Source organism: Phascolarctos cinereus, unplaced genomic scaffold (genome assembly GCF_003287225.1).
Source record: "Phascolarctos cinereus isolate Bilbo 61053 unplaced genomic scaffold, phaCin_HiC Scaffold_5;HRSCAF=322, whole genome shotgun sequence".
In the NCBI taxonomy this organism is placed as follows: domain Eukaryota; kingdom Metazoa; phylum Chordata; class Mammalia; order Diprotodontia; family Phascolarctidae; genus Phascolarctos; species Phascolarctos cinereus.
In genome coordinates, this window is record NW_027555958.1 from 217,308,989 (window position 1) to 217,331,404 (window position 22,416).

Here is a 22,416-nt window from a genome sequence, read left to right on the forward strand (position 1 = left end):
TGTAAGATCACAAGAAGGAAGCTCCCTCTCTTCTACCATTTTGCTATTGGTAAAGAGGAAGGTGAAAGCAAAGAGAGAGAAAAGTACAAGAGAACTGGAAGAGAGAAACTCACCCTTAACAATAACTAAGAATGTGAATAGGCTGAACTAACCCACAAAATGGAAGAGGATAGCAGCATGGATTAGAAAGAGGAATTTGACAATCTGTAGTTTAAAAGAAATATACTGGAAATACAAAGTTTTACATAAAGTTAAAAATGAAGGACATATTACAATTAACATAAATTATGTTGTGGCCTGTGGTTTTATACTTTGAAGTTTTTTAGTATGTGTTCTGTTGCTTCAGATCTTTTTAAATACTGAAATAAATTTTCCAAGAACCCAAGGTCACCTCCACAAAAGTCTCCTCTGCTAACTTGGTGAGGTGTGGAGTTGCTCTTGTGTCCTCCAAGACCATGATAGAGGACCTCAAGTTCTGGCTGGTCCTACCAAATGAGAAAGGCTTCAATTATTGTCCTAGGGATGAACTGCCTGCCAATAGTCCAAGAATAAGCCTAGCTATACTCAGAAAGGCTTATTCTACATTGGTTACGTGACAATTATTTTTTTCAGCTACATTAAATCAGTTCTCGAACACTATCTGAGTTACAGTAGGGGTTGTGATTCACGTTGGAGAGAGTGTGCACAGATGGATGAGACGACAGCTCTTGAAGGATAAATTACTTTTTAAAAAATTTTTAAATTTTATTAATTTATTTTGATTTATCAACAATCACTTCCATATGCTTTTGAGTTGAAAATTTTTCTCCCCCTTCCTCACCCCCACCCTCCCCAAGACAGTGCACAATCTGATATAGACTTTACATTTACATACCCATTAAACATATTTTCACATTAGTGAAGTTGTAAGTAAAAATTAAAACCAATAGGAGGAACCATCAGAAAGATGAAACAAAACTCAACAGAAGGTAAAAATAAGTGATAGCGATTTGACTTCCACAGTTCTTTCTTTGGATGTGGACAGCATTTTCCATCCTGAGGCCTCTGGAGATGTCTTAGATCCTCGTAATGCTGAGAAGGGTTCAGTTTAACAATCTTAGTCGTTGCATAACGTGGCTGTTATTGTGTACAAAGTCGTCTTGGTTCTGCTCACTTCACTCAGCATCAGACCACATAAGTCTTACCAGGTTTTTCTGAAGTCAGCCTGTTCATCATTTCTTATAGCACAATAGTATTCCATTACATTCATATACCACAACTTACTCAGACATTCCCCAATTGATGGGCATCCTCTCAATTTCCAATTCTTTGCCACCACAAAAAGAGCTGCTATGAATATTTTTGTACATGTGGGTTCTTTTCCTTGAAGGATAAATTCTTGTAAGAATATTATTTTTTGAAATTCATTTAGCACCTCTATGCTTTTTTCCTGCAAATAGCTGCAGAATAAATAAGAGGTAAAGAGTCCATTTTTTAAAAAAAAGGCTTTTTTTTCCAGAGTAGAGATAAACATTCTTCCTGGATCCTGATAGAGGCGCACAAAATCTGACCATTTTAAAAGAGAGAGGTCAAGTCTGTTAAGCATAATAAGTAATTGTGCACATAACTTCCCATGTCATTATCTGTAGCTACCTTGTGTGTTACATATGATATGCTCTATACCACAACAGTTCTTTGTATAACACTCCTAAGTCAGTGGATTCAGATGTAAAACGGATTCCTGCCAACAACGTATTCACTTTGAAAACTAGAAATTAACATTATTATGTTGTACTGCATTTTTATTTATTTTGTTAAACATGTCCCAATCACACTTTAATCTGGCTAAGGCTGTACTCTGCTCTCAGTCATCTACCCAGTCTTTAAGCCATTTTCAACTGTAGTAACATGTTTGTGATCCCATTAGGAAGTGGGTTGTGATCCAAGTCCATAATCTGGTGATACAGATATTTTCCTTGCTCTTCTCCTTAGCATTTGGGCAGCAGACCAAGACTGGAACTAGTAGCACCAATCAGTGGAGCTTAACCATGCTCTGCTCCTTTGGAAATCCCAAGAACCTCCATTGCTCTAGGTCTAGCATCTCCCAACTAGCACATAAGTTGATACATTTGGTGAATGAGGACTTGTTTTACATTTAGACATAAAGGTCAAAATCGAGTATAAGTTTGTCCAGACAGAAAAGCTTGGGAAGTTTCTGCAAAAAGTAGAGCAGAGTCACTATCAAACTTGTAGAACTGTGGTAAACTACAAAAATATTCAGGTTGAGGCTTAGGTCAGCTTCTCACTTGTTAGAGAGGTCTAAAGCCAGGTTCCCATGGGGGTGAAGGGCTCCACTCAAGTTCCTGCAGGATAGTCACTTTTGGTTTTGAAGCTAGGGTATCCATTCCTAAAAAAGGTATCTCCGGAATGGGAAACAAAAAAATGAAAGACTTGCCTCTGTATCTGAAGAAAGGACTCCCACATTTTCCATGCACACTCACTATTGGTATAAGACTTACAGATTCTTATACAGATGGAGTTTTTACACGAGGAATGATCTTGCTAAGCAGTTTCCAAAAGAAGGATTCTTTGATTTTGATAAAATAGAACATTTTAGAAATACCCTTGAATCTTGCAGCTCAAAGATGAAAAAGGATGAGTCAGAAGTCTATTTTGGTCAGCAAATAGAAGCTGCCATGAGATTTTAATAGTAGAACTTTAGAGGTCTTAATGATTCTACCCAACAAGAGTTAAAACAAAAATGTACTTTTAGCCAGTCTGATTCCCCTTCTGTTTCTCCTCTGCCAGCTGGGGAGACGGAAACAGAAAAGAATCTTTTGGAACTTGACAAAGAACCCCAGGAAGTGAGGAAATTTCCTATAGCTCCCTCAGTGACTACCACTATTCTTTATTCCACTCTCTTCCTGGACCTTTCCCCTAATTTCGGGTCATGCTAGCTATCATAAAAATATTCTCCTTGAAGATGAATTAATAAAAGGAAATGGCTTGAAGACTATAGTCCTCTTCACCAACTCCTTGGAGTAGATAGGAACCTCATCTCAGCACCTAACCCTTGAGCCCAGGTGAAGTTGGTTATAGAATTTACTATAGGAAACACCCAAGAAATGAGGAACAATTAACATGTGTCATTAATTGCCATAATCCCATATTGGCAACTATGAAACAAGTCTTGCATGTCATGTTGCGCAATGTGGATAGGCAAAAGACTATCAGAAGAGGCCTGGTGTCCCATTATTGATGCTGAACAAGGTCAGAACCTTGATCAGGCTCAACAGGAATTGCTCAATGCAATCAATGGTCTGTCCTAAGTAAACAGGCTGGGGAAAGATTAATAACTGCAAGCAGAATGAGAATGAAGAGCCAACAAACTACTTAAAATGTCCGAGGACAACTTTTGAAAGGTACCTTATCACAAATGAACCCGTTGACAATACCAAGGAAGTGATGGCAGCTCCATCTGTCCAAGGTCTCCTCTCAAAATTCAAAAGCAGTGGGGAAGCTAGGTGGCACAGCGGATAGAGCATCGGCCTTGGGTTCAGGAGGACCTCAGTTCGAATCCAGCCTCAGACAGAATTCAAAAGCGGCTGCATAATGTCTGTATTGGGTAGCAGACTAAATCTCCAATAATTCGTAGCTGTGGCAGACCAGTCTTCCTTGTCACTCCTCACTTTCTTCTCACTGTGTCCCCCTCCCTCATATTCAATTAGTGGACGAATCCTGTTGATTCTATCTTTGTTATTGTTTAGTCAATTAGTCATGCCCTACCCTTCATGATCCTGTTGGGGACTGTCTTGGGAATGATACTGGAATGGTCTGCCATTGCCTTCTCAAGCTCATTTTATAGGTGAAGAAACTGAGGCAAACAGGGTTAAGTGACTTGTCCAGGGTCACACAGCTAGTAAGTGTCTGAGGCTGGATTTGAACTCAGGTCCTCCTGACTTCAGGGCCAGTAGTCTATCCACTGTACCACCTAGCTGTTACAGCTCTCATATGCCAGTGTCCTGATGCAGGTCCTCATTATCTTATGCAGAACAAGTTTGTTGGCTGTTCTTGTCTCAAGTTTCTCCACAATTGTCTACTCAACTGTCAAGCTGGCAATCTTCCTAAATCAAGAGGCTGACTATGTCATTCCCTTATTCAATAAACTCCAGTGCCTCCTTATCACCTTCAGGATCAAATATAAAATCCTCCGTTTGGTTTTTAATGCCTCAAAATCTGTCCCTTTCCTAACTTTCAAATATGCTCACACTCAAATATTCCCTTCCATGTCTGTCCTCTTACAATCCAGGGATACTGACCACCTTGCTGCTTGTCACACACGAGCTTTCCATGAATATTCACTGACCCTGCCTCATGGTTCCCAATATCTGTCTCCTGGCTTCCCTGGCTTCTTTCAGGTCCCAACTGATGCCCTGTCTTCTGCAAGAATTCTTTCACAGAGCAGAACCAGGAGGACATTGTATACAGTAACAGCAATATTGTATGACGCATAACTGTAAATGATTCACCAATTCTCAGCAATATGATGATCCAAGACAATTCCAAAGGACTCAGGATGGGAAATGTAATCCACAACTAGAGAAATTACTGATGCAGTCTAAATGCAGATTCAAGCACACTATTTTTCACTTTTTTTTTTTGAGTTTTATTTTCTAAGACATAACTGAAATGACTATGATCCAGGAAGGGTGCTAAGTACTGGAGGAGTCAGGAAGACTTGAATAAAAATTGGATCTCGCACACATATAGCTATATGGCCCTAGGAAAATCACTTAACATCCATGTGCCTCAGTTTTTTCATCTATAAAATGGGAATATTAATAGCACTTACCTCCCAGGATTGTAAAGATCATATGAGGTAATAGCTGTAAAGTACTTTGCAAACCTTAAAGCACCATATAAATCCTAGCTATGATTATTATTCGCGCCAACTTCAGCCATTAGTATTTCCTAAGCTTTCCCTCAAATTTGGGAGGTATGCTTTATTTGGAGCCAATGCGTTGACAAGATGTAGCCTCCATGTCCTCCAGCCTCCCTTTTCATAGCTTCTCATCTCTTCCATGATGCCTTTTTCCTTTGAAACAACATTGGGTTCCTTTATTAACTTTTCTGTACAAGTTCTCAAAGTTTTAGATGAAAAACAGACACCAGTAACACTAGGTTAAGAGAAGATTAAGGGAATTTCAGAGTTAGGGCCAATGTTCAGGATGCATATGAGGGACTTTGGCAAAGACAACACTCAGGGACTCCACTGCCCTGCTTACTCAAATGCATTGACTAACAGATAATTAAGTTATGTAAAAGAGGGCAGTGGGGCAGACAGGTGGTGAAGTAGATAGAGTGCAGGGCCTGGAATCAGGAGGTCCTGAATTCAGATGTGGCCTCAAACACTTACTAGTTTTGTGACCCTGGGCAAGTCACTTACCCCTTTTTGCCTAGTTCTTCATCTGTACAATGATCTGAAGAAGGAAATGGCAAACCACTAATATAGTAGAAAACCCTGCCAAGAAAACCTAAAATGGGGTCTTGGAGAATCAGACCCAGCTGAAATGACAAAAACAACCATGAAAGTCACAGTGTTGGCTGCAATGACAAGAATGCAGGGAGAAGGTTGCTAGCTCTGCTCTGGCATCACATGATGTTCCTTAAAGTTATTAAAGTTTTAATATTATTCAAAGTGCTGTGATACTGTCTGCAAAATTTTTTTTCTTTTCAACAAATATCTATTGTTTCTCTTCTGTGCAAGGTACTATGCTCGATGTTGGGGATTTAAGGGGAAAATGAAAAAAATCTGTTTTACAACAAATTCTACTATGGAAACATGACATTTATCTGCAACATTCTTTATAGGAACCAGTAGGAATTTACTCTCTCCTCACCCAAAATAGCAGGGAGGCTTGGAGAATTCCTTTGAAGGAAGATTTTGAACATTGCTAAGCTAAAAGAGCCAGAAACACCATTAACTGCAGGCAGATTGGCTGGACAGTCCCACAAAAGAGTGCTAAAACTTCCTCTGAAGAAGGAGCCCCAATCCCAGCCCTAGAAGAAGATTTCAGCAGTTTTAGAAACAGGATAGGATATCAGTGGGGCATTCACACTTGTCTGGGATTTGAACCATTAAAGCTATTGCAGCTGAGCCATAACCTTGGGCCCTCCTGAGTCCCATAGGTAATATTCCCATTCTGATGGGCAGCATGGGAATCCATGGGAAATTGTATTTCTTTATGTCTTGGGTCATTTCCCTTGTTGATTTGAAATGAGCCCTTATGGCAAGGAGACAAAGCATATTTTATTGGAATGGATTTCTACAGTGGAGAGGAAAAGAGGTTTTATGTGTAGATGGGCAAGACACTTCAGCCTCAAGAAGACCTGGCTTTAATCCTGTCTCTGACTCCTACTGGCTGTGTGAGCCTGGGCAAGTTGTTTAACCTCTCTGTGTCCCTGGCAACTCTTAGACTAAAAATCCCAAGACAAAGGCAGATGTGCTATCAGCAGAGGGAATTTCCTCTCCAGGGAGCTCACTACATAAATCAAAGCACAGGAATCTATAGGATTTATTTTGGTATTCGTCCTAAATGAAAACTTTCCTATTTGATCTATGGTTCCTGAGTTTTGATAGGGAATTCCACATCTGCATAACTAGGATCACCCCCAAACAATACCTGGAGTAAAACCGGGAGTTATTTGGAATCCATGATACCCACATCTAGATGACCAACTTTGATATAATGATAAAAATTATCCTAGTAGACATTCCTTACACAATGAAAGAAACTTCATCTTTACATTTCAATTATGCTATGTGGTCCAGGTTAAGCTGATCAGTTCCTATTCACCAAAGTCCCAAATTCATTTCAATCATTTAAATAGATCCCTGCCTAGCTGCCTTCAGCCTAGCATTGGGAAAAATGGGAGGGTCTGAATCCTGCTCTTCACATGATTCTCCTCCCTCTTCTCCCCCCCCCCCGCCCTCATCTACCCTCTGAATCATTGGCCCTGAGAGTTTGGACGTTTCTCATATATCCTTGGTAGAGCAAAGACTACAAAAAGGACGGCTTTTATATCTAGGTCCTGGTCAGATTGTTTGTTCTCTCTTGTTTTTCAGAAAACCAGGAACTGAGAATCATGGCTGGGAAGCCCAAACTGTATTACTTTGATGGCAGAGGCAGAATGGAATCGGTGCGCTGGCTCCTGGCAGCTGCTGGGGTGGAGGTAGATGTTTCATTTCTTACTTTGTTGTTTTTCTTCAGATTAAGTGAATATTTAGTAGAGGAGAAGTCACATGGAACTTACTTAATGACTACCTCCAAAAAAGGGGTCTAATCATTGTGATCACCATCTTTCCCCCCCCCCCTTTAACAGTGAACTGAGTCTCAGGAGCAAATTGAAAGTCATATTTATCTTGCTAATTAAGTGTTGATTGAGTTCCCCTTCTGAAAGTGGAAACCGAGCACAGTAGAAAAGTCACTGGATTTGGATTGAGCAGATGTGGATCCAAGTCTTGGTGATACGACCAGCTAGCTATATACCTTTAGGCAAACCTCCTTGCATCTCTGAGACTCAGTTTCATCATTTGTAAAATACAGGAGTTGAATTAGATTATCTCTGAGATCCTTTGTAGCTTTAGCATTCTGTGATTCTGGGATCTTTGCCTGTACGTAATTGAAAAATATCTAGGAACAGTGGTTGTGTTTTCTAAAGAGATTTAAGCAATCTACGTTTTTGCTGACTTTTAAAAAAAATTCAGTCAGGTTTGGGGAAGGTTCAGATTCCTTATATACAAGGTCTTCCTAAAATCTTTGCAAAGTTTCTAAACTTTTAAACATTAGTAATTTAGATTGATATGCCAGAAAAAAACTTTGTAATAATCTTTCAGGTGATAATGAATGATTTTTCTCCCTCCTCTCTTATATTGATAAATCACTTCACCTCTTGGGGATTCACTTTCCTCTCTTGCCAAATGAGGAGATTAGAGGAGCTAATATCCAATGTCCCTTTCAGCTCTGCCTACTTCATAAGATGTGAGGGACTTCAATTCTGCTAATCATAGGACCTTACTCTGTGGCAGGATGGAAAATACAACTACTTTGTGGACAGATGTGTAATGTGGTTACTGTAAACTTGAACAAACTTCTTTTTAAATATTGAAAAGCTATTTCTTTTGTACCTGCACCCTAGGTTAGGCCTAAAGCTCTGCAGAAGTTTTAAGAGGACCCTGGGTGGACACATACATTAGGTTAATATGTAATGAGTGTATTATTGCTATTCTAAATGAATTAAAATTTTAAAAAATAGATTTACAATTACAATATATGAAAATTTGGCTATTGTAATGTCTATGTTGCAAATATCAATAGATAGAACCCACATAAACAGAAGCTAGTTGGGTGGGTGTCACATCAAGAATGCAAAGGGGGATTCTGATAATAAAAAGTTTGAGAAGTGTTGGACGAGACCATCACAGAATCATAGAGGTAGAGCTGGAAGAAACCTTGGAGGTCATTTAGTCCAAAGTCCTCATTTTTGCAGGTGAGGAAACTGAAGCCCAGAAAAGTTAAATGACTTGCCCAGGGTCACCCAGCTAGAAAATGGGTACCAAAGGCAGGATATGAACTCAGGTCTTTGTGACTCCTAGTCTTGTGCTCTATCCATGAAACCACCTGGTTGTGTTAGGTGATCTCTAAGGTCCCTCTCAGTGCTAACATTTCATCATTCCATTGCCCTGATACCCTCTTGTGTCCTTCTCCTTTCTAGTTTGAAGAAGTGCTTTTCGAAACAGCTGAAGATTTTGAGAATTTAATTAAGGGTGAGTTCAAAGTCTTGCTGTTGTGCTCTGCTACTCCATGAAGATCAGACTAACTCCCATTGCCTTGCCTGAAAAGTCATGCAAAAAGTCTCCAAGATCCCTTGTAGCCCTAAAATTCTCTGATTCTATAGTTGTGACAGGGAATTACATGAAACAGTACACATGTGTGCTTCTCTGTACCTGAGAAGTAGGGTTTGAATTTCAAAACAGCTACCTCAGGGAAGAAAGTAAAGCTTTTTTCCTCCTGAAACAAAGGGCCTTTGGCTTGTATAAAGGAATAACGGTGGAAGTAAAGAGTGATGGGATTTAAGACTGGAAAGTTTAGGTTGGCGTTGGGTCATGCGATTCTATGAATTGGAGGAATGAGTAGGCAAAAGGGAGTTACTGGAGTTTTATTTTTTTTCTTGTAGAAATAACTTGATATTGCTGTGTTTCCTTTTTATTTCCCTGATGTTTCCTGGACTGTGAAGTGGGAATGATGATATAGCGCCTGCCTCCTAGAGCTGTGAGGATCAAATGCGATAATATTTTAAAAAAACACTTCACGTGGTACCTGGCACATAGTAAGCACTTAACAAATGCTAATTTGTTACAACGACCCTGAAAACTTGGTGCTATTATCATCCCTATTTTACAGATGAGGAAGCTGATGCTAACAGGTTAATTGATTTGCCTAGGGCCACATAGCTAGCAAGTGTGTGAGACAGGATTTGAAATCTGGTCTTCTTAATTCCAAAGTCCAGAATGCTGTCCACTGTGCCATTTATGTGAGTAAAAAAAAAGGGGGGAAGGGAATAAATATGCATTAAATGGGTCTTGTAACCATCTTGGACCTCAGTTTCCTCCACTGTGAAATGAGAGAATTGAACTAGAGGACCTCTACTGTCCCTTCTGGTTCCAGCACTATGATTCCATGACTGTACTCCAATGACTTGACTTTTCTTTCTGTTTTTAGGTGGAAAACTAATGTATGACCAAGTGCCAATGGTTGAAATGGATGGAATGTACATGGTACAAACCAGAGCCATCCTGAGATATATAGCTACAAAATACAACTTGTATGGGAAGGACCTGAAGGAGAGAGCAATGTACGGTAATCATTGCATGCTTATAATTGAACATTAAAAACCACCTTTTTCATTTTGGAAAATTTCTTTTTAGTAATTGAGATTGGCAACTAATTTGTCCTGGGTCATATGACCAGTAGAGTTCAAAGGCAAGACTTGAACCCAGAAAATCCTGACTCAAAGGCTCGCTGTTTATTCATTAAAACCTCTGTCTCTCAATGAAATTGTGTTCAGCAGTTACCTTCTTTCCTGTATAAAAGCAACAATGCTTTCGTCAGTATGTTATGAATACGTAAAACTTTCTAACTTCCTTTCCCCATCTGAGCTGCTTTTGGACTGGGGTTGGCCTGGTAGTAGGTATCTCTACCAGGTAAGACCAACAAAATAGTGAGAGGTCAAAGGAGAAAAAAAAATCTCTAACTTCAAAGTAGATACCTGACTTTAAAGTAATGATATTGACTTTTGTAGACTACTTATCAATCAATTAATCAACAAACATTTATTAAGCATCTACCATGTGCCAGGCATGTGCTATGCTCAAAGGCCACAAAAAGGCAAAAAACAGTCTCTGCCCTCAAAGAGCTTATATTCTAATGGATTGCTTATGGAATATATTCCCACCAATATTTTAAGGGCCATATGCAATGGGCTAGGCCACCCACAGGTACCTAGATGACTTGCTCAGGAGATAGGAAATAATGGCTTTGGAGCTCAAAACAACTCCCAATAATCCTGATTTGAAAAAGCGTGAGTTCAAGAACAATAAATATCTTCACTACTTATTCAATCAATGAAAGTGAAGGTGTTTAAAAAATTAATATCTATGTTTATTAACTTATCATAGAGAAGCCACATAGTATACTGGAAAGCAATCCATATTGGATGAATCATCCACAAGCATTTATTAAGCACCTGCAATGTGTTAGGTGCTGTTCTAGGCTATGGGAATAAAAAACAAAGACCAAAAATATTTTGAAACAATTTTTATTCCTAAGGAGTTTTTTTATATTGTGGAGTCAGAAAGAACTGGATTCAAGCCTAGGCTTTGACACTACCTTTTTGACTCTTGAAAGGTTATTTAACCTCTCAGTGCCCCCTAAAATAATAAGTGGCAGGTGACTTGTCAGTTTGTGTAGTTGAAGGAGTAACCCATGCTGTTGAAATCATAGGTGCAGATAAAAACACAAAACCAAAACAATTCATGGAAACTGTGAGCTCCTTGAAGGTAGGGGCTGTCTTTTGCCTCTTTTTGTATTTCCAGAATTTAACATTGTCCCTGGCACATAGTAGGCACTTAATAAATGCTGATTGATTGACTAGTAGTGAATGTTTGTCTAAACCAAATGAAAATGTCCTTTAAAATGAAGGTTGATGTTTTTAAAATCCTGAATCAAGCTTTTTTCCATTCTAAAGAAGATCCTGGCTGCCAATCTGTAGACAGACCATTTTCCCCATCTGGGCCTTAAAATATGTATGACTGATTAGACTGTGTTCTTATCCTGGGGTTTATGACCTTGTTTATTTAAATATTTTGATAACTGTATTTCAATTTAATTGGTTTCCTTTGTAATTACATATATTTTGTTTTATGCATTTAAAATATTATTCTGAGAAAGGGTATATAAGGTCTAACTGGATTGATAATGGGGTTCATGACACAGTAAAAAGGTAAAAAATCTCTGGATTAGAGGAAAAGTAGAAAGCGTTCAACATAATAGCATCATTGATGTAGAGCTAAAAGTGATCTTAGAAATCATCTATTCCAACCTCCTTATTTTACAGATGAGGAAACTGAAGTTCAAAAGAGTTAATTATCCTGTTCAATTTGAATTGCCAGTGATGACTGCTCTTGAAATGAATAGATCTGTTTCAGGAGAGAGGCAACAATTTTAAACTAATTACATTTTTTACATGGGTCTGTTCTTCAAGGTAGGGCCGGTATTCAAAGCTTCTCCAACAGGTCTTTGGGCATGTCCCTGGTAGCACATATGTTACAGTTTTGGCCTGACCTGTGATTTCATTGGCAGAAGGAATTCCAGTAAGGAAACCCTTTCTAACAATACAAGTCAGCAACAATTATGACTTAGAGTCTTATAAAGTTGCTTTCAGTGACTTGTCTAGAGTCGTGCAGCCAGTATGTGTCAGAGATGGCACCCAACTATGATCCCCCAATTCCAAGGCTGGCTTTATAATGTGGGGTTCTTAACTTGGAGTCCATGAACTTGCTGGGTTTTTTTTTAATTTGATAACTCTGTTTCATCCTGATTGGTTTGCTTTATAATTCTATGTGTTTTATTTTATGCATTCAAAGTATTCTGAGGAAGGGTCCATAGGCTTAACCAGAAAGGGTCCCAAAGTCACTTATGACACAAAAGGCTAAGGATCCTTATTCTTTACTTCCCTATGATGCATCTTAGAGCCTACACTACAATGATGAATTAATATCTCACATATAACATCTTTCTTTGGTATGTCATAACAACACTTTATACTTTTAATAGTATGTTAATAGAAAAGATCAAGTGAGGAGTATACTAAGTGGCTTTTGAGGTCCTTCTAGTTCTGAATCTATAATCCTATATTTTTAAAGCACAGGGATGACCATATTTTAAAAAAGAATAAAAAACTTCTGTGTGGTGACCAACAAGATCCCAAATAAGGCATTTTCTCTGGTCCCCACTAACTCTCAAAGGCCCTCTCAAAAGAGCAACTGTGTGCCAGAGGTAGAGTAATACAGTTGAATCTACAGGAAAAGAACTTGAGATTCCCAACAAGGTAACAGCTTATGAATGAACACTGGGCAGCATTAATCCTTAAAACGTTCTCTAGGCAACCCTCTATGACCTATAAGCCATTGAAAGGGCATACAAAACCATCCATGGGCTTGTGCCTTGGACCTGCACAAGGACTTTCCTCCTAGTGCAGACACTCGAAGCACACATCCCACCTCCAGCTGCCATTGCTACAGGCAGTAGGCATTGATTCTGCCTAGCTATGTGAGGAGGAAGTGGGTTGGGGAAGGGAATCAGGCTTCCTTCTGCCTGGGGCAGTCCTTAAGGAACCTCAAGACTACCGAGACTATATAGAATACTACTCCACCCTACCCAGCACCTCAAAAGTAGTAGAAGCTGATGCAGTCCAGTTAGAGGAAGAAAGAACCATGAAAAGTACAAAGTGTTTCCTTGCACCAAGTCTAAAGGAAAGGGCAGTGAAACACAACTAAAATAGCTAAGTCCAATCCAGAAGTTATGTAGGCTAGGGACCCAGGCCCTAGCCTGGGAAAAGTATATCCTTCAACATGAGACGAGATTGAGGCAGATTTGTAGCACAGCCCTGAGAATATGCCTACAAAAAAGGTAGACTTTCAAGAAGTGAGTAATAGGGTTTAAAAGGAAAAAAGGCTAAAACTACTGATAATTTTGAGATTAAATTTAAAACCCTGAAGCACAAGTAGATAAATCAACAGAAAGGATAAACAAATTAGAAGGAAGGATGAGTACTAAAGTCTCCAAAAGATGACCAAGTTCTATAAATATTACAAGACAAAGGTATTGGACTTTGCTCAGAAGCCTCCAGTGGTTCCCTAACTCTAGATAAAATACAGACTTTTCTGTTTTATATTCATAGTCATTCAAAACTGGAATTAAGTTCCAGGTTGTGTCTTTCTGAGTTTCTCACATATTACTTACCTTGACATACTACCTTCCAGCCTAATTTGCCTTCTTGCTACTTCAAACACAGTATTAAGGCTCCCAGTCTCTGCCTTTGAAAAACACCCTGGTCCCCATGTCTGGAAAGCACTTCCTCTTTACGTGTGCATCTTAGAATTCTGAGATCCCTTCAAAGCTCAGCTCAAGGGCCACTTCTTACAAGAGTCCTTTTTTGACTTCCCTCATTTCCCATCCACCCCTCCAATTATTTTGTACTTATTGTATATAAACTTTACATTTACCTACATATTCACATCTTATTTCCCACAATAGGATATAAATTCTTTGAACCCAAGGATTGTCTCTTTTTGTCTTTATCTCCCTAGCATAGTACCTGGAACATAGTAGGTTATTAGTAAAGTCTTATTATATATACATAAAAATGACTTAATTAGTGTTTGTTGGCTAGGGTGAATTGGAACCATTGCTCTAAGTGACAAAGTTGTAGCATTGTAGGGGTCGTCTTGAACCTTTTCCCCTATAGGAACTGTCCCTACTTTTGAACCCACTTCATTATTGTCACTCAATTCACAGAGTCAATTTTAACCTTTCTTTGCCCAGTTGACCACTTCTTGGCTCATTCTAATACTGTATATTTCTTAGACATTAATTATGTTCTCTACATCTATTAAATGCTGAAATTTACAGTTTTTGAGGTCTATATGTCTGAATATTCTTGGGGAAAAAGCATTTTTTTTCCAGGGAAAAGCCCCGACAACTTTGATTTTAGGTGGTGTGACCTGCCTTTTAGGGATGAAAAAATTAAATGTTAAATAACAGATGACAGGATCAGAGATTTAGAGCAGGAAGAGACCTTAGGAGACTTCTAGTCCAAACACTTCCTTTTACAGATGAGGAAACTGAGGCACAGAATGTTTAAGTGACTCAGCCAAGATAGTGAGTGACATAACCAGAATATATGTTAGACCTGGACTCAGAGTGGTGACGAGGTGCAGTGGATAGAGTGCTGGTTCTGGAGGTAGGAAGATTCATCTTCCTAAGTTCAAATCTGACCTCAGAAGTCACTAGCTGTGACCCTGGGATCTGCATACACCATACAGAAGAAATGTACCTTTTTAGACACTTAGCCCTGTTTGCCTCAGTTTCTTCATCTATAAAATAAGCTGGAGAAGGAAATGGCAAACTCCACTCCAGTACCTCTTCCAACAAAACCCCAAATGTAGTCACAAAGAGTCAGGCATGACTGAAATGACTGAAGAACAATAACAGGAAGACCAGGTTCAAACCTTGTCTATGAGACATTATAGCTGGGTGACCCTGGGCAAGTCATTCTCTGAACCAATAATGCCTGTAGGACCTAGCTCACAATGTGGAGAGGCTCAAATGAAATCATGTGGGTAAAGTGCTTTTCAAATTTTAAAGCCTTTTCTCTCTATGTCAGTTATTATTAAATGCTTTTTCAGTCATTTCCCCTAGTACTCATATTTTTATTTATGTCACTTTTCTCCTCCAGTATTGACATGTATGTGGAAGGGATGAGGGATATGAATGACATGATTATGCTCTTCCCACTTTCTTTGCCTGAAGAAAAACAAAAGAATCTCAACTATATCCTGGAGAGAGCCACTCAAAGATTCTTCCCAGTGTATGAGAAGGTATGGAACAATGCCGTTTGTCCTTCATTCTTAGAAACAAACATGACTCAGGGAAGTGATGCCATGACATACAAGTGAATTGCATTTAAGTGAGGAGGGCTGTGCAAAGTCACCAGCCTCAGTTTCTCCTCTGGAGTGATCTGGATCCAATGGCCAGATATGGATCAGGATGACTGGAGAAGGCCCAGGATGCAGTGGGAGACCATGGCCTTTTCAAGCTAAGGTCTTTAACTGGTCTCAGTTTGACTGAGGCAGCACCCATTCAGTGATTAGGGCTTAATAAAAAAAGAGGCAAAGATCTTCCCCTCCCAGATCTATGGAACAGTGAGGCAGTGTGTGATCTGCCTGTACAGTCATTGAAATTACTAGCACTTTGTCTACTTCATTATGAGCAAATACTTCACAGTGCAGAAACACCGGAGGCCCCAGTGGTATAGAAGAAAGACCACTGGCTCTGTAGACAGATGATCTGAGTTCAGATCCTGCCTCTAATACTTATTACTTGTGGAAATATGGGCACATCACTTAGTAACAGACCTCAGTTTCCTAAGCTTTACAAAATAAGAGAGCAACTTATAGTGGATAGAGTGCTGGACTTGGAGTCAGGGAGACTTTGGTTCAAATCTTACCTCAGACCAGCTGTGTGACCCTGGGCAAGTCACTTGTGCTCTCTGGGCCTCAGTTTCTTCATCTGTAAAATAAAGAAGCTGGACTTAATGACCCCTAAGGTCTCTTCTAGCTCATAATCTATGATCCTATGAATTCATAAAGAGCTGAAAGTAGGCAAAAATAAGATAGGCAGCCACTTAGAACTCAACATCAGAGGATACAACAAAAGGCACTTAAGATTCATTTTTACATTGAAAAGCTATATGGTTGGTCCTGGCACTGATCTCCTTGAGTTCTTATGCATCTTTTTAGACTGGTAAATAAAGGAAGGGCTGGTGGCTCCTTGAGTTCTCTTCATAAGAAATGGATTTTTCTGAACCTATTTATAAAGTTGGTACAATCTAATCCTTTTGGGATGAAGACTTACTAAATCATTTAATACACATACATTAACTGCATCAGAAGACGCAATAGCAACAACCTCTCCACAAGCATTTATTAATGAGCCAACTGCATGCCAGAGACTGTACTCAGCACTGAGGACCCAAAGGCAAAATGAAATAGACCCTGCCCTCAAGGAGCTTACATTCTTATAACTAAAAGTGTTTGTGTGTGTGTGTGTGTGTGTGTGTGTGTGTGTGTGTGTGTGTGTGTATACACACACATAAGTACAACGTAATTTGGGGGGAAGATATTACTAACTTCATCCATATGACATCTCTAGTAGATTATTAAACTGTGAGTTTATAGATCATAGTTTTACTGGAATATGGGAGGCAACAAAATATAACACTAGATTTGAGCTCTGAAATCTAGGTTTTAATTCTAGCTCTGCTATTTTCTCTATATATACTTTGGGTGAATCACTTTAACCTCAGTGGGCTCCTTTTCTCCACCTGAAAAAGAAGGGGGTTGGACTAGGCAATCTCCAGGTTCCTTGCACAACTTAATCTTCTATATAATTCTGAGTGGCAATGAAGTGCATGTTTTGCACAACTCTTCATTATAATTTCAACATATATACTGTGCACTGATTGTCTGTGTATCTTGTAGTATCCTCTGCCTGGCATAGTACAAGCTCCTTGATGACAGAGATTAAATTGTTTTTTGCCTTTTTATACCTATCACCTTACCCAATGCTATGCATTGTTATTCTTGTTCAGTAGTTTTCAGTTGTATCTGACTCCTCATGACCCCTTTTGGGATTTTCTTGGCAGAGATACTAGAGTGGTTTTGTCATTTCCTTCTTGAGCTCATTTTATAGATGAGGAAACTGAGTCAAACAGGGTTAAGTGAGTTGCCCAGAGTCACACAGCTAATAAATGTCTGAGATTGGATTTGCATTCTGGAAGATGAGTCTTCCTCACTCTGGGCCTGGCAATCTAACCACTGTGCCACCTAGGTGTCATGCATGTAGAAAGTATTTGATGAATATGTGTTTATTTGTTAAATAATATCTGAAATAGAAAAATATGTTGTACCAGACTTGTTACACAAATTGTTGTGTTGTTACACAGATTGCATACACCTCTGTCACAGTGGAGAAGAAACTGATGCATGGATCTGTCAGTTTCAGTTTGTGGTGACCGATAATTCACAGACTCCATCATAGAGAAAATCTGTTTAAAAATACTTGGTGTTTCTGTCCTTGGTAAAAAAAAAAAAAGTTGTCAAAATTATAGCACTGTCTCAATAACCTACAATTCTTGTAGGCAGATTGTCAACACAACCTGAGAATGTGGTCAACAGATGATCCCTCTGGGCTCCTAATATGGGCAAAGGATAATGACAAAAAAAGCAATCAGATTCTGCTGTAACCTGGGTTTAGGTCACATGCTATGTTTCATTGATTGTCATAGCTAAGGAGACCTTAGCTTGTCTTGGGTTTTGTAAATTTTACTTTCCCAGTTTTGTGACTTTCCTTAAGCTTAAGGATATTTCCTTTTGGCTGAAATATTTCCCTCTCCTCCCCCCCTTCTAGGATTTGTTGTTTTTTTTCCTCCACTGAAATTCCCTTTTCTGGCTAAATTGGGGTCTCCTGTAGGATTCCAAATAAATTGTGCAACCTTACTGCCTGTGGATTACTGCCAATAAGTATGTTGACTGCGTTAAATAATACTGCTTAGAGTTCTATGCTATTGATTACATAGTTGTTGAATTGAACGTGGCCCTGAATTCATTGCTGTTGCCTGCCTTATGGTATTTTATTGCTTGTGTGTGTCTATCTGAGCTTCTTGGTTATCATCACCCAACAAGACTGCATATTTTTTTTTGGTTAGAATTTGCCCGATTGCTTTGTTGAATACATTTTAAAATGGAGTTTGAGCCAAGAGTTAAAAGTCAAGACTTTACCCATTTGTTGTGAGGTGATGCCATGAGAAACTCACTGAGGATTTTACATTCTAGTAATAATAATAGCTAACGTTTATATGACATTTACTATGTACCAGGCACTGTGGTAAGGACTTTACAATATTATCTCATTTGATCCTGCCAATCACCCTGCTTAGATAGTCTGAAGATGTAAGGGGCAGAGATTTGGGAGTGGACAAACTGAAATGTCTGATCAAACTTGAAAAAGATATTACAGTCAAGAGGTTTAGACCTTCTCCCACAACAGGGGTGCCCTAGGCTAGGGGTTTCTTCAGGAAAGCTAGTAACTACTACAATCAAGAAAGGAATCCAGGTTTCCTAACTCCTGGCCCAAACTGGGTTTTTTTTTCTTTTTTAAGACTTTTTTTTGGGGGGGGTGAGGGATTTGGGGATAAGTGACTTGCCCAGGGTCACACAGCTAGTTAGTGTGAAGCGTCTGAGGCCGGATTTGAACTTAGGTCCTCCTGATTCCAAGACCAGAGCTCTGTCCACTGTGCCACCTAGCTATTCCCCAAATCCTTTTTTAAAAAATTTTCTTTCATAATACAGTGTCTCTCTCCATCTCTCGTTTGGAGTAATTCATAGTGAGGAGAAAGATTCTACTGGGTGGAAAGTAATTATTTTGCTTGCAAGAGAGAGTATACCAGGCTATACTTTTTTATTTTAAAGTTAATCATCAAAAACCTAAATATTTGGATATAGAAAGAAAGATTATATAAGAAACTGTAAACTTTTATAAGGTGTCTCATACCTAGAATGCAATAGCCATTTGGTTGATCTACCTGCCTCCATTCCAGTTCATCTTTCACTTAACTACATAGATAATCTTCCTTAAGTGTTAGTGTAACCACATCCCTCTCCTATTCACAAAACTCCAATAACTCCTTATTACTTCCAGGATCAAATACAAAATCCTCCATTTGGCTTTTAACTCCCTTTCATAACCTTACCCCTTCCTACATTTCCTATCTTCTTACGCTTTGCTTCTCTCCCACTTCCACCCTAGTTACTCTGAGATTCAGAGACCCTGGCTTCCTTGCTGTTCTGAACAATCTCCTGACTCCTGGGAATTTTCCCTGGCTGCCTCCCATGCTTGAAACTCTCTCCACCCTCATCTCTGCCTCTTGGCTTCCTCCAAATCTCAGCTGATATCTCTTTTGCAAATCTCTTTTTCCAGTTATCCTTAATTTTAGTGTCTTCCTTCTGAGACAGCACTGAAATTATCCTGTCTGTAACTTGTTTGTATGTAGTTGTTTATATGTTGTCTCCTCCATTAGACAGACATCTTTGAGAGAGGGATCTTTTTTTTTCTGCCTTACTTTACATACTCACTACTTAGCACAGACCCTAATACACAGAAGGTGTTTAATAAATGCTTATTTCCCATATAACTAAGAAGGCAGAAATAAAATTCCTCTCTATCTCCTTCTACCTTATGTTTTTTTTGTGTGTGTGTATTTTTTGCTCTTTCCATTAGAATACAAGTAATGCACCCTATATTCTCCCACCTTCTTACCCTTCTCTCCTTGTTACTGGCCCTATAGGCATTACAAGACCATGGGAAAAATTACCTTGTTGGCAACCAGTTGAGCTGGGCAGATGTACAGCTGATTGAAGTCATCCTAATGGTTGAAGAACTCAAGTCTGGCATTCTCTCTGCATTCCCTAAGCTTCAGGTAATTCCATCAAAAGTGGTCACCACCTATTTTGTATATACCCATTGCTTTACATGTTGTCTTGCCCTTTAGATGTAAGATACTTTAGGGCAGGGATGGTGTTTGTTTTTTCTTTTTATCTCCAGAGTTTAGTGTAGTCCTTAGAACACAATTGAAATGTTAATACATGCTTGCTAATTAGTTGACTTAACAGATCTGGGATTTCCCTTGTGTGCATCCTTTCTCTACTGACCCTAATTCTATTTATCTCCCAAACCTTTCATAGATGGTCTTCCTGGGCTGCTGTGGCCCAAGACATTCATCAACTGTTGAGCACCCTTCTGCTGATGATTCTTATGAATTTAGCTGAATATGTTTTCAGATGGTGAGCAAACAGCCCAGGGCCAGGCCCAAAGCTCAAAGTCTTTCCAGGTTGGTGGGACCACCTAAGGCTTTCATTTGACTAGCATAGCTTTGGAGAATTATTGGTCTCCTCCACACCACTTTGAGCAAACAGAGGAGGATTTTAATGGAAGCCATGTTAGGACATGGCCCTAAATTCGATATAGTCATCAATTTATTCACTAATAAATCATAGTTAGCACCAATTATGCACAAAATAGTGTGCTAGTCTCTAGGAATAGAGGTAGGGAAATATAAAAATGAATGTCATGATCTTTGCCTTCCAAGGGCTTACATTCTATCAAATTTTGCTAAAGCTTTCCTTTTTGATTTCTAATGTAGCTGTTTTTATTGTGGGCAGGGGTAATCTGAGGTCATCATTCATTGGTATAGGGAAATCCTGTTGGGCAAACTCAACTCATCAGTGAAATTCAACACTACTTCTATAGCTTATAGTTGTAGAAGACTGGGAGTAATAAGAGGTTATGTGACTTGCTCTGAGTCACACAGCTAATATGTGATAGAGGCAAGACATGAACCCATGTGTTCTTTATATATGGAGGTCAATCGGTGCTCCATTCACTACTTTAAGTTGCCACTTCCAATTTGGCTTTTAATAAGTCTATATAAACAATTAAAGGAAAAAACCCATGTGGCATATACATTTTGAAAAGAGAAAGCTGTTCTTTCTTATACTATATTATATTGTATTGTATTGTATAATATTGTATTATAAACTGAAAAGTAGGCCTTACACATTTGCAGACCAGGGAATTCCTGAGGACTTTCAAACATCACTGCTCATAGGGAGAAAATGATTGCCACAGTTTTCTACCAGGATGAAATAGTTTCCAAAGGGTCTTGACAAGAGCAACCCTGGGGTCCTGCTCCAATGTGCAAGGATTATTCCTTCATTTACAGGTGATGTCATATTGTTTTTTTTTTCCATTTTAGGAGTTCAAAGCTAGAGTCATCAAGCTCCCCAGGATCCAGAAATTCCTTCAGCCTGGTAGTCCAAGAAAGCCACCAGTGGATGATGCAAGTTTTGAAGTTTCAAGGAAGATATACAAGATTGATAAAAATTTGGTTCTTAAACACATGAGCTAAATATTCACAAGTAGAGTTCTAAAGAACACAATTAATATTTTAGTTTCCATCTGTAGTCATGCCCACAGAAATACTAGGATGTGCTCCTGTGACATTCCTAGGTTCAATAACTAGCAAATATGATTTCTCCCTATAGGGCTCATTGTAAATCAGAAAACCTAATCTTTACATTGCTTATTATAAAATTTCATTTAATTAGAACCTCACCTTACTCAGGATTGTAGAATCATAGATTATGTTCTCTTTTTAATTCCAATAAACAGCTAAATTTAGAGCTAGAAGAAACCTTAGAAATTTTTGAGTGTAGTTCTGTCTCCTCCACCCCCATGCCAGTGCTTTTTACTCAGATAGTAATTAAAATCCAGACATACTCCAAGGTCACACAAATGGTCAGAGGTAGAGCAGGGATTCAAGCTCAGGTCAACTATAAAATATGGATAATAATAGCACTTACCTCCCAGAATTGTTGTGAGGATCATATGAGATAATATTTGTAAAGTTCTTAGCATAATGCCTGGCACATAGTAGGTGCCCAAGAAATGCCTGTTCCCTTCCCTGACACTGACCATTCCAAATTTAACACTAGTTCCACTGTTATACTACCCCCTTCCAATTAATTCAAAATTTTCTGCGTTCTACTTTAGGAAGAAAATTATACAAATTATGAGTAAGATGATAATAAAGTTGATTTTTTAAAATTACTACATGAGACATTAGGTTCAGTATAGATTCCAACCTTTTTTACCTATCCTTTTGCTCTTAAGGATCCTCAAAAAAGAAGAAATATTTGGTTATACTCACTCCACAGGATTTGGGCAGGAAAGTAGTCTGATAATATCTTAGGTTTTCAATTTTTAAAAAATGGTTGTTTAACTCTCAGATAACTAGAAATTTTAATTAAAGAAAATGCCCATTCTCTCTGTGTTATATTGCTTTATCATGGTTTTACTTGTGTAAAAAGAAAAAGATTACTTTTAATACTATCAAGGAAAACAACTTTGAAAATTTCCCCTTTTGAAATAGCCATTGACTTGCAAATGCAAGAGAGACTTTCTGGAGAGAACCAGTGGT

General features: G+C 38.8%; 1 protein-coding gene across 1 annotated transcript; it reads left to right on the forward strand.

The window, feature by feature from the left end:
- Window positions 1-6,986: 6,986 nt before the first annotated feature.
- On the forward strand, window positions 6,987-22,261 carry LOC110213584 (glutathione S-transferase-like). Its single transcript, XM_020993954.2, has 6 exons — window positions 6,987-7,212; window positions 8,755-8,806; window positions 9,762-9,894; window positions 15,058-15,199; window positions 19,726-19,857; window positions 21,193-22,261. The coding sequence occupies exons 1-6, from the start codon at window positions 7,126-7,128 to the stop codon at window positions 21,343-21,345; spliced, it is 699 nt and encodes a 232-aa protein (XP_020849613.1). The 5' UTR covers window positions 6,987-7,125; the 3' UTR covers window positions 21,346-22,261.
- The last annotated feature ends 155 nt before the right edge of the window (window positions 22,262-22,416 follow it).